At 33.6% G+C, this 12,604-nt stretch overlaps 1 protein-coding gene across 2 annotated transcripts in view; it reads left to right on the top strand.

The window, feature by feature from the left end:
* The window catches only part of LOC107625401 (DNA-directed RNA polymerase I subunit 1), a 14,408-nt gene continuing 5,081 nt past the window's right edge, over window positions 3,278-12,604 (top strand). Inside the window, exons 1-15 of one of the 2 annotated variants that reach the window (XM_021117642.1) lie at window positions 3,278-3,530; window positions 3,608-3,777; window positions 4,703-4,862; window positions 4,947-5,231; window positions 6,142-6,351; window positions 6,436-6,606; window positions 7,142-7,301; window positions 7,658-7,842; window positions 8,615-8,878; window positions 9,564-9,652; window positions 9,809-9,956; window positions 10,198-10,416; window positions 11,447-11,767; window positions 11,857-12,001; window positions 12,542-12,604. In XM_021117642.1, coding sequence (XP_020973301.1) covers window positions 3,513-3,530; window positions 3,608-3,777; window positions 4,703-4,862; window positions 4,947-5,231; window positions 6,142-6,351; window positions 6,436-6,606; window positions 7,142-7,301; window positions 7,658-7,842; window positions 8,615-8,878; window positions 9,564-9,652; window positions 9,809-9,956; window positions 10,198-10,416; window positions 11,447-11,767; window positions 11,857-12,001; window positions 12,542-12,604 — 2,608 coding nt within the window. In that variant the 5' untranslated portion in view covers window positions 3,278-3,512. Of the gene's footprint in view, window positions 3,531-3,607; window positions 3,778-4,702; window positions 4,863-4,946; window positions 5,232-6,141; window positions 6,352-6,435; window positions 6,607-7,141; window positions 7,302-7,657; window positions 7,843-8,614; window positions 8,879-9,563; window positions 9,653-9,808; window positions 9,957-10,197; window positions 10,417-11,446; window positions 11,768-11,856; window positions 12,002-12,541 lie in introns of those variants that run through there. The other variant, XM_021117643.1, reaches the window with a different exon arrangement.

Below are 12,604 nucleotides of genomic sequence, written 5' to 3' on the forward strand. Positions count from 1 at the left end.
AGAAGATTAAAAATAAAAAATAAAAAAATTTAAATTTTTTAATATGAAATTATTGGTAAATAACGTTGTTGTGATGGAGTTTGTAATAGAACGTAATAACAAAAATATTATGTGACATGGTAAAGGTATTCTTTTTTTTGAATTTGGATATTCTAAATTTTGAATTTTTATTTTAGAGGGTAAAAGTGTGATCTCTCACTCTTAAATAGTTTCTCTCTCATATTTTCTCTTGATCCCATCTATGAAATAAATAGTAAGAGATCATACTTTACCCTCTAAAATAAAATTCAAAATTTAGAGAATTCAAATCCCTCATTTTTGCCTCTGAAATTGAATGTTGTGCACCAAACTAGTCCCTTCACCAATTTTTTCTCATTTTTTTTAATTTAAAATTTTCAATCTCTTGGATGCACTAATTTAATTTCTATTTTTTCATATATCATTTAAATACAAGTGCTTTCATAAAAAATTTTAAGATTTTAATTTTAATTATATAATTTTTTAATAATTTAACATTGATACATTTTGTAATATATAAGTATGTTATTATAAAAAAATAATTATATGATTGATTAGACACATTTTTTTCATAAAAAAACATGTGTTTTTAACAAGAAATCAATAATTAAAATAAATATCTTTTTTTGTTATTATGAAATACACACTTTCGTTATGTGTAAATGAGCTAGATGGAAGGCACTTCAAGCACCCTCACTACCATCTCCGACCTCTGTAGTCTACACGAAACAGGTCGACGATGGTAATGAGGGAAGTTTGAAATGCCTTCACGTCAACTCCAAAACAGCGGTTAGGGGTATCCGCAAGAGAAAAAAATATTTTATAAAAGCACTAAAAGAGGTCGGAGATGGTAGTGAAGGTGCTTGAAATGCCTTCACGGCTTCACGTCAACTTCAAATCGGCAGTTAGGGTATTCACAAGAGAAAAAATATTTTATAAAAGTACTTTTATTTGATTAACATGTGAAAAAATAAAATTAAAATTAATGCATTAAAAAATATTGAGAATTTTGAATTTATAGAAAAAAAATGAGAAAAAACTGGTGAAAGGACTAGTTTAGTGCACGACATTTAATTTCAAGGACTAAAATGAGTCACTTAATGCAAAGTGAGGGACTAATTTGGTGCATCTATAATGATGACATAATGGACGACACGTGGACGAATACTGTTGCGACACATGGCACAAACGGACACATAGCCAAATAACATTGTGACATGTGGCACAACCATCCACATCAGCATGCCACGTGTCACTGGTCACCACATCATCATATCATTACACATGGCCAAATCATGGAGTGGCACGTGTCACTTATAGTCCACATAATCAAGCCATGTCATCACGTCGTTAATGGAAAATGGGTTAGGGATTAATATGGTGCACTTTTGTCAATCTGAGGAACCTAATTAGTGCAATTGGAATCTCAGGGACGATTTTGGTGCACGACGCCAATCTCAGCAACTTCATACCAGAAATTACACAAGAGATACTTCAAGTAAGCATTAAAGAAGTAGATAAATTGATTTGGTACAAAGAAAAAGGGGGTTCTTACTCTGTACAGTTAGGATATAAGGTATGCTTCAAGTTTTTTCACCCGGCACTCGAAAGTCTTCCACCATTTTTTGGAGACAAAAATCTATGGAATTCGATTTGGGATCTTGACTATCCGGCCAAAGTTAAGCTCTTTGCATGGAAAGCTCTCCACAATGGCTTTTCGGTTAGGCACTGATTGCTCGTCCGCATTCAAGCTATCCCTGTGATACATCCAAGATGTGAAATGTAGGACGAAACTTTGACCCATTGCTTACTTACTTGCAATCACTTACGGCAAGTGTGGAATCACATGGGGCTCTTGTTTGGTAGTCCAAATGGAGTTGATGGGGATAGTAGTTTTTGTAATTGGTGGAGAAAGATGCAGTAAAAAATAAAGCAAGAGAGTTCTAATAAAAAGCATCGAAGTCTTTCTAAGATAGTGCTCTGGAGGATTTGGATATCTAAGAACAAATGATTTTTTGATGGCAAGAGAATTACACTAGATAATATTTGAAAAGAGGCACAAAACATGTACGAAGAATATCACCTTAAGACAACTATTTGTTAGAATATTTTTTTTCTATTTTCTTTTAGGTTATTCTCTTATTATTTTCTTGGGTTAATTCTCACCTTATCTTTGCTAGAGTCCTCAGATAGATCAATATTGCTCTATTGCAATTTTTATTAATAAAATTTCATATCTTGAAAAAAAATTCTAATGCATCTACTAACAAAAAAAGTCCAACGGCAACAAAAAGATTAATCCAATTCTTATAAAGGATTAAACCATCAAATTAAGGCAACGTAGCATTGATGAAGCTGAACTATGAAAATCCTTTATGGCCTTGAGATGGCGTGGCAGATGGGGATGCCTCGTGTAATAGTTGAAACAGATTCAGAGATCTCCTTCAAAAGCATATCCAAGTCCAGACTTTTCTGCAAATGTCACAATGCTTTAATTAGAAATATAGAGAGAATGAAACTGAAGCCTTGGCAAATTGAATTCAAACACATATATAGAGAAGTTAACTCATGTGCAGATTGGTTAGCTAAATAAAATCTTGATTGTGAGCAAGGATTCCAATTTGTTGATGTGCCGCGTAGGGGGTGGAAACAGACCAGGTTAGGCCAGGTTTTGCTTTTAATAGGTCTAGTCTGTCCTGTAATTAATTGGCTTAAGTCTGACTTATAAAAATTTTATTTAAAAAAAATCATTTTTTAATAAAAATATTTATATATAATATATTATATTTAATATTTATAAAAATTTTTAATTTTTTAAAGTATTTAAAGTATAAAAAATATTTATAATTTTGTTAATAATAAAAAATTATTTATATATTTAATTATTTTTAATAAGTCTAAACAAGTTTTATAGATCAATAAAATTAATTAATGAGTCTGAATTTGACTTATTAACATATTAAAATTTTTAAAAAAGTCTAGATATGTGCCTATTTTATAACAAATCAAACCAAATCAAATACAAATTAGACTCCAAATATGACAAACTATCGGACCTTTTTCCACCCTTAAATTGCCTTTTGGAAGACTTGTTCCCAAACTGAATCATGACGCCAAAAGGGTTCAAATGCCCCGCTCCGTACTTGTTTAATTGAACCGTGTTTTTTGTGTTTTTTTCTTTTGGGCTTATTCCCCTATTTTTTTACCATAAAAATAAAAGAAAAACTCTCAAATTAATACACTGCCTCGCATAATTCTGCTCACTGTTGCTTCGGCTCAGCTGATGTTTCCCCTGTCACAGCAAAACTCTCTTTAATACATTGTGTCCAACTCATTTCAGCTTCCCAAGTATCTCAAACGCAGCAGCGCCTCCCTCCTTCCCTTCTTTCCAACACTGCTACTGATTCCCTCGTTTCAATCCCATTCACACCTACTTCATAACTCTTCCACTCTTGGTTTCTCTCTTCACTTAAAGCAACGACCAAAGCCAAGCCATGGTTCTCTCAATCGAGGTACTCCACAACCTCTTCTTTCTTTCATCTACCTTTGTCACAATCACTTAAAAATCTTAACCTCTGTTATTTTTAAGGGTGCTTCGAATTCTGTTGAGGAGGTTGTGTTCAGTTTCTACACTGATGAAGAGGTGAAGAAGAACAGCCGCGTCAAGATTACAAACGCTAACTTGCTTGATACTATCGGTGTCCCCGCTCCTGGTGGTTTATATGATCCAGCTTTGGGTCCATCCGAAGAGAAATTGCCGTATGTTTTTTTTTAATAAAGCATATTCTGATTATTATTATTATTACTACTACTAGGGGGAAGTGAAGTCACTATTAATCTGCTCTTTATTTTTATTTATGTCATTGTTAATGTGTTAAATAAATGGTAATCACCCTGAGGTTAGCCAACATGACAAGGTCTTTAATTTCATGGTTTAGTAAGAGAAAGACATGAAAACATGAGTGAGAGATCAAAGAGAACAATCCAAGTACACCAACCTAAGTACTCCATTACCCTTTATATATTGGTTAGATGGATTATTACCACTACTGCTGCTGCTGCTACTACTACTAGGTGCTAGGTGCTTTTCTGGGTTTAGGGTTTAGTGGTGGTGCTTTCCTGGGCGTCCATGCCTGTCAAATCCTATTCTGGAGAGGGCTTAGTAGTAGTAGTAGTGCTTTGCTGGGTTTAGGTTTTAGTGGTGGTGCTTTGTTGGACATCCATGCTTGTCAAATCCTATTTTTTGGAGGTGGCTTCATTCTTGGTTAATTAGTTTTTGTTTTATTTTATTTTATTATTATATTTTTAAATTTTTGGTTTCTCTTGTTTCATCCTTTGTTTATTTATTTTTTATCCTTTATCCTTTGAATTGTTTCGGCCACAGTCTGCATACAAGAAATTATTTTATTCTTGAAAAGTTCTGGTTTTCTTCATAGGACTTCTTCAAAACTTGTATTCTTGTTGATGATAGCTAACAGTTTTACATTTGGATGGAAATTTCGTATCTTACTCTTTTGAATCAGCCAAGTTGGTTCTTTTGATATAGCTCTGTGGACTGGAGATGAGACAAATTGGAACAGAAATTATTTCATGTTATCAATAGATCTTAATTTGATATTTTATTGGTATTGCACAAAGTTTTCTTGAGGTGGATAATTGAGATCTCTCTTTTTCCTCGATGCAGTTGTAAAACATGTGGTCAATTGTATCACCTTTGTCCAGGTCATTTTGGTCATATAGAGCTTGTTTCCCCTGTCTACAACCCCTTGATGATCAGTCTTCTTAGAAATATTCTACAAAGAACTTGTTTCACTTGCTGTCATTTTAGGGCTAATAAAGAACTGGTAAATATTTCTCCATAAGCTCATGATTATAATATTTTTATGCATTTGTTGGTCACTACTCATATGGTCTTCTGTTGCTGCAAGGTGGAAAAATGTAGTTCCCAGTTGGAGCTTATTATGAAAGGGGATATCATTGGGGCAAAAAGATTGGATTCAATTAATAAAGATGAATCCATGTATCAAAGTGATGATGATGATAAGAGCCAGTCTTGTAGCTCTGAACAGCAGGGAGAAAGTTGGACCTCGCTGCAGTTCGAAGAGGCAATTTCTATTGTACAGAAATTTTTGAAGAAGTCTTCTAAAAAATGTCAACAGTGTGGTTCCATTAATCCTAAAATTAGCCAACCAACCTTTGGATGGTTCCGTAAGGTAAATTCTTAAATTTCACTTAAAATTGCTTTCTGATATTAAAGTATCATAAAGATTTAAATGCTATATCTTGTCTATGCTAGTACTGGTAATTTACAGAGCTTGATTTGAGTTTCTTACTGCTCTCTCTCTCTCACTCACACACACATATTCTTCTTTTGTATATCTACATTGTAAATGCCTACTTTTTGGTAGAAGGCATTCATCATTCTTTTGACTCAATTTCTCTTTTCACCTTGTCTGTTTTGGTTATAGTTTCCTGTTCACTTTATTTCTTTTAAACAATCTTTAATATTTTGGGCTACTTTTTATTTTGAGCTTGCTTTAATATCCTAGTCTTTAACATATTTAGGCTATACTTTTTTATTTTGAGCTTGCTTAAGTATCTAAGGGAAGTGGGGAACCACACCTTAAAAGCTAGCTGATAAGGGGGAAGAACCACTCTCCTTATATATAACGTCAAGTATCCCATACTACCCGAAGTGGGACTTTGGACACCCCATAATACCCATGTTCCTAACAGCTTTCTCTAACATCTTCGAGTCTTGTGATAGAAAGATGCATTCTGAATTTATAATGGTTTATTTTTGAAGTTCTGAATGACTGCTTGCTGCTATGCATATTTGTTGTTCTGTTTTCTATGCACGGTATTCGTCATGTTTGCAATTGTGCTGTGCGCACCTTTCATGCTCCTCCCGCTATTTTTTTTGTTGCTGGCAGTTTTAAATATGAGAAGTAGAAAATCATAGAATTTAATGGTGAATTTTCAACTTTTTATTATTTTTTCTTCTTTCCGGAGGACATTATGTTATTTACATAGGTTCATTCTTGTGGGTGTTTCAACAATCCACATGCTTTACTAATTCTTGCAAAGCCTTCACCATTTTGGGTTTTTGGATAATGTATCTAGGATGATCTGTCAGCTGCTGATGCTAGAGCAAATGTCATAAATTCTGATGATACAATCTTGGCAAGTGAGACTATAACCGATGACAGGGATACAACATATGGAGAGGATATCAACTCTGCTGGGACCAAGAAAAGTGATGCAAAAAGACACAAGTTGTCTTACAAGCTTGCTGAGCAAAATCGACTTTCTGGTCCTTTGTTACCATCGCAAGTTAGTTTCTTCCAAATATTGAATTAACCTCAATGTAAAGTGTCAGCTGGACACAGAAAAGTTTCACTTCTATTCAAATTACAGGTTAAAATGACGTTAGAACTTTTGTGGAAAAATGAGGCTCGATTCTGTTCCTATATTAATGATATTCAAGGTCAGGGATATGGAAAGAAAGCAGGGCACTCAATGTTCTTTCTTGAGAATATTTTTGTTCCACCAATCAAATTCCGCCCTCCCACTAAAGGAGGTGATATGGTAAGTGTGAATAATAAATACTGTTAACGAGTTGTACTATTTCTCTATCTTCTTTGTTTGTACTCCATGTTCTTGGTTCTACTGTGGAGTGTGGAATATTTCCAAAGTTTGTCAATGCAAGGTATAGGTTTAGGGAAGTACTCTGAATTTGAAATTGTTGTGGGATATAAATGTAGGAAAAGTTTACTTATGAAATTGTTTGCAGATATATATAGATTGGAAATGAAGGATTTTTGTTAGAAAATTCTATCATGAATCATTCGGGCCATTCTTAGGAAAGGAAGCCAGCAGGATGTAAAGGTCATGTGAAGGGAGGATATAAGGATGAAATGCAAATCCAGTTTCTTTCTTGGTTTATCACAAGAACACACTTACTCTTTCAATGTAGCTAATCTCATTTAGTGGGATGAGGCTTGTAAATTGCTGACATTCAAAGTATAACTAATCCTTTTTAGTCCTTTCATTGTTTTGTGAATACTTGACTATCTTTTTTATTCTACATTCACCTTATTGACTTGGGCAATTGTGTTTGTAGGTATCGGAGCATGCTCATACTGTTTTGTTGAGTAAGATTCTTCAGGCTAACATAAGATTAGGGGATGCCCATCTAAACAAGAAGGATCCCTCGATGGTTTTAGCCAGGTGGATGGAACTTCAGCAATCTGTAAATGTGCTCTTTAACAGTAACACTTCTGGTGAGAACTTATGCTGGTTTTGTTTTGTTTTCTTTTTTTAGTTGTAACATGCGGACTTGGGTGTAGTTGGGTAATATATTTTATAAATTTCTTTATGTGATAAAATGTCTGTTGAGCACTCTCTTCTTTTTCTCGTGAATATTTAAGAGAGGACAAAGAACAATATGTGCACAATATATGATAATACACAACATGACTACATTATGTGACTGAGATGAAGGGTGCAGTCCTTGGTAGTTTGTACCAGGCTACGCCGAATGTGGATTACTTCATAAACATGTCAATATGTAAATATTTTTATTTCTCTTGCTAGTGATGGTTACACATGATTTTCTTTTACTTCTTGATTGGTCTAGGCCAAAGAGATGCAAGTAATGGAATTTGTCAGTTGCTGGAGAAGAAGGAAGGCCTCTTCCGCCAGAAAATGATGGGAAAGAGGGTTAATTTTGCATGCCGCTCTGTCATATCACCGGATCCTTATTTAGCAGTGAATGAAATTGGCATTCCTCCATATTTTGCTCTAAGGTTAACATATCCTGAGGTGAGAATTATAATTTTGTATTACCCAATATGCATGTAAGTTACGTTCTTCATTTGCATTTCTGTTAAGAATTTTGTCTGTTCAGTTTAGCATTCTGCATATTTCATACCTTCAAAACATTTACTTACAGATCTAATAAAAGCTAATATATTCTGGTATTGACGTTGCATCTTTATTTAGTTAATTTTCTGCCTATGCTATTTACATGCAGTTATCTTATAGACAAATCACCTTTTATCTGATGCAGCCTATGTAATTTGAAGAAAACTATACAATTTCAAATTGAAAAATAAGTATTCTGCCGCAAATAATTTGTACATTGAAGTGTGAAATCTTGGCCTCCATATTATATCAGGGAATTAGGAACATAGGATGGGAAATTTCTCTATTGTGAAGTGAAATGTTTAGGGTTTATTAAGGAAATCAAACAATCTGTAGGATATTGTAAATGACTGAATGTTGATAAGCAGTTGATAGCCTTGAAGATTTCCGATGTCTAAGTTTATGTTTGGACTGTGCATAGAATGTGATATTACTAACTATGGAAAATCACATCTTCTAAGATGAGTATGTCATTTTGTTTTCTGCCCTTGATAACTTGCATGGAATATGATATCACTGGCTATGGAAAATCACATCTTCAAAGATGAGTATGTCATTATGTTTTTTCCCCTTGATAAGTTGCATGGAATACGAGACTACTAGCTATGGAAAGTCACATCCTCTAAGCTCTGAGTATCTCATTTTGTTTTCTGCCCTTGGTAACTTACAGAGAGTTACTCCTTGGAATGTAGTGAAGTTAAGGAATGCTATTCTTAATGGTCCAGAAACCCATCCAGGTGCCACACATTATGGCGATAAATCATCAGTAGTAAAGCTTCCACCAAAAGGGAAGTTGCTTGCTTTGACATCAAGGAAATTACCATCATCAAGAGGGGTTATCATGCATAATGGAAAGATATGCGATCAAGAATTTGAAGGAAAAATTGTGTATCGCCACTTGAAGGATGGTGATGTTGTGCTTGTCAATAGACAGGTACTTCATTATCTTATAATCTTATTATATGGTGTTTTGTCAGCACATTTAAGTTTGGTTTGGTAAAGCTTTTACTTTTTAAAGGTAGCTTATCAAAGCTAGCTTTTAAAATATAGCTTTCTAAAAGTTGTAGCATCTATGTTTGGTAAATAAATTAAAAATGATTTTCAATAAGCACAAATAACAACCATTGTGTTTGGTAAAATAGCTTCTAAAATTTAAAAATATTACAATAGATATAAATGTAAGAGTAAATTTGGAAATTTACTAATATATGAGATTATATTAGATTTTTGATTTTGATAAGCACAAGCCAACTTTAAAAAGCTCCACTTTAGGTGCTTTTCGAAAGCACAAAGACATCTTCAAAAAGTTTTACCAAAACAAGCTTTATAATGTTACTGCATTTTATTCCCCTAATTGGAAATTCTTTTCTTTTAATCATACAAGAAAAGAAAATCAAATAATTACACTCGATGTATGGTGATTGAATATTCTCATATACTATTTGGAACTGCTAATTGGGTATATTTAACTATATTCAATTTTAAGTTAACCATAATTGTTATGATTCCATGACTTGGTAAATATGCTGGTTTGTGAAGACAATATTGATCAGAGATGTGATATAAACATTGCTAGTGTTTACTTTCTGGTTTGAATTGAACTATACATTCTGTTGCAGCCTACACTTCATAAACCTAGTATAATGGCGCATATAGTTCGTGTTCTGAAGGGGGAGAAAACAGTGCGTATGCACTATGCGAACTGTAGGTAATATTTTATTTTAGTTTTAAGCTTAGTGTGCTTGTGGAATAAATTATTATTATTGGGTACATTTTGACTCTCTGATACCTCAAATTAATAAGTATCCTTAGAATTTACTTTGATGCAGTCAATAACTTTTCCCTCGATTCCTTATTATTTCAGTACTTACAATGCTGATTTTGACGGTGACGAGATTAATGTGCATTTTCCACAAGATGAAATTTCCCGTGCTGAAGCTTACAATATTGTAAATGCCAACAACCAATATGTGAAGCCTACCAGTGGTGATCCAATAAGAGCCTTGATTCAGGTATTTGCATAAATAATTTAGAAAGGTGGCAGTTTAATGAAGATCCCAACATTATGGATTGAAGAATTACATGCACACTGCATGAATTGCTAAATGGATTGGAAGCAATCTGATCCTCACCCCTCTATTTGCATAAATAATTAACATGTTAACTGCATAGACAGCCTTTGTTATTATTATTTATTTTTTATTTTTTTTATATACTGAATTTTTTCTCTCTGCCTTTTAAATAAATTTGCAGGATCATATTGTAAGTGCTGCCCTTCTAACAAAAAAGGATACATTTTTAAGCTGTGAAGCATTCAATCAACTTCTCTACAGTTCTGGTGTATCCATGCCTATGGTGGGATCTTTCTATGCAAAACCTGGGCAGAAAGTTTTCACATCAACTTCCGAGAGTGAAATGTTTTTGTTTCCTCCAGCCATATGGAAGCCAGAGCCCCTTTGGACAGGAAAACAGGTATACTATCATTTGGTTCGTTTTTTGGCTTTTTTGCTATTATATGAAGGGCCTTTTATCTTTGGCATTGGAAGAATGTCATTTAAAAATTCCTTTAGCCTTTCTCCTCCATAATTACTCCATAGAACATGTATTGATAGACCGATTTAATCAAATATCAAAAGTCACAAAATGCAGGAAGGAAACTATATGTGATTTTTGTCTGTAGATGATCAGGGAATTACTGGATGCAACAATGATTATAAGTGTGGTAGCAGTTTCTAAGGAGTAGCTCCTGGTGCTGTGTTGAAGAATATTGATGGTGATGTGATTTAAGGGCATGCTGTAGTGTTGTGGTACTTAGACCCACTAGAGAGAGAGAAATAACAGTCATGATTCTGAACAAAAGATCCGTAAGACATGATTGGCTACAGTAATACTAGGATGAAATTTGGCATATTATTTAAATAGAGCATCAATTTCTGGTCAACTTACGGTAATAGTAGGATGAAAGTTGTCATATTATTAAGAGTCTGAAGTTCTGGTCAACTTGGAAATAGAATAGTGATGGGACATGACTTGGAAGGTGCTGCTGTTCAGATACTATATTGAAATTTCGAGGATAGAATAACAGGAGAGGAGTGAATGCGCAGCTGAATTCGATGCAAGATACTGCGATTCAGAAGATACATCAGCTATTTTATGACGAGTGCTAATATCATACTCTTAATTTAATATAGAGAAATCATGAACTATAAAGAAATAGATAAATTATTCTTAGAGATCTAAGATACTTATTCTATTCTAAGATACTATGGAGATATTGCTGGATGTTTATCTAATATCTAACAGTTATTTTCTTGATAAATTTTCTGGATCCTTCTCGTTTTGTCAATTCTGTTCTTTCTTGTAATTTTGATATCTTAGTATATGAAAAACTGGATTGTATGGTACATACCATTACTTTTCTACTGAGTTATGATTCAAGATTTGCTTCTTTATATTAGGACCTTAATTTTTGTAAGTGAATTTGGTTTCTGCTATGTTGCAGGTCATTAGTGCATTGTTATACTATGTCACTAGAGGTTCCCCACCATTTACAGTTGAGAAGAATGCGAAAATACCAGCTAATTTTTTCAAGACTCGAAACGGAAACACTAAAGGACGAACCACTAAGAAGTCAAGTAAGATGGAGGATGAGCCTGATGAGGACAAATTGTTGATATATAGAAATGATTTGGTGTGTGGCGTGGTTGATAAGGCTCAATTTGGTGACTATGGTATAGTACATACAGTACAAGAACTTTATGGCTCAAACATTGCAGGAAACCTTCTTTCAGCGTTTAGTCGTTTATTCACAAACTTCTTGCAGGTTAGCTGCCAATGAGTTAATATATAATCTTGTGTTATTTTATTGATTTATCTATCCTCAATATTCTATTATATTTTTCTGTTTTTCAGATGCACGGGTTCACATGTGGAGTTGATGATCTTCTGATAACAGAAAGAAAGGATGGTGAAAGAATGAATCAACTTAAAAGCTGCGAGGAAATTGGTGACATTGTTCATCGGGAATTTGTCGGAGTCATGGAAGGTGATAATATAGGTAATATTCTTAAATTTGGTTTCTGCTGCAAACCATATGATTATAAAATAAATACCATTTCCTGATGTAGTAACATTGCTTAATTGCTAGCTTTCTATCCACGTTCTACTTATATGACTCCTATCTAATTTATTAAATGACATGAGTTTATGATGTGAAAATAGAATACTAAGTAAACTTTGGTAGTAACTCTACTATCCTAAGATAATTCATTACTCCTATCTAATATGGATGTGTTTCCTGAGTACACAGAATCTATATAGCTAGTGTTGTTTCATAGATACTCCGGTTAAAGCATATTTCAAACCAAATAAAATTTTGGTATGCATTTCTTCTACGCTATCATATAATGAGACATATCGACCAATGCATTTCTTCTACGCTATCATATATATATATATATATTGGTCAAATATATATTGGTCCATGCATCCAACTTATAGTCCAGCATGACAGCATATCTATGCTACTTGACATTTACTTAGTGCAGTTAGTTTTCCTATGTAAAATCTGTGATTTGTGGCATATTTGTTATTTCAGACCCAACCACACTGCAGTTGAATATTGAGAAAAAAATACGCAGTAATGGAGATGCAGCCTTAA

This window comes from Arachis ipaensis, chromosome B01, assembly GCF_000816755.2.
Source record: "Arachis ipaensis cultivar K30076 chromosome B01, Araip1.1, whole genome shotgun sequence".
In the NCBI taxonomy this organism is placed as follows: domain Eukaryota; kingdom Viridiplantae; phylum Streptophyta; class Magnoliopsida; order Fabales; family Fabaceae; genus Arachis; species Arachis ipaensis.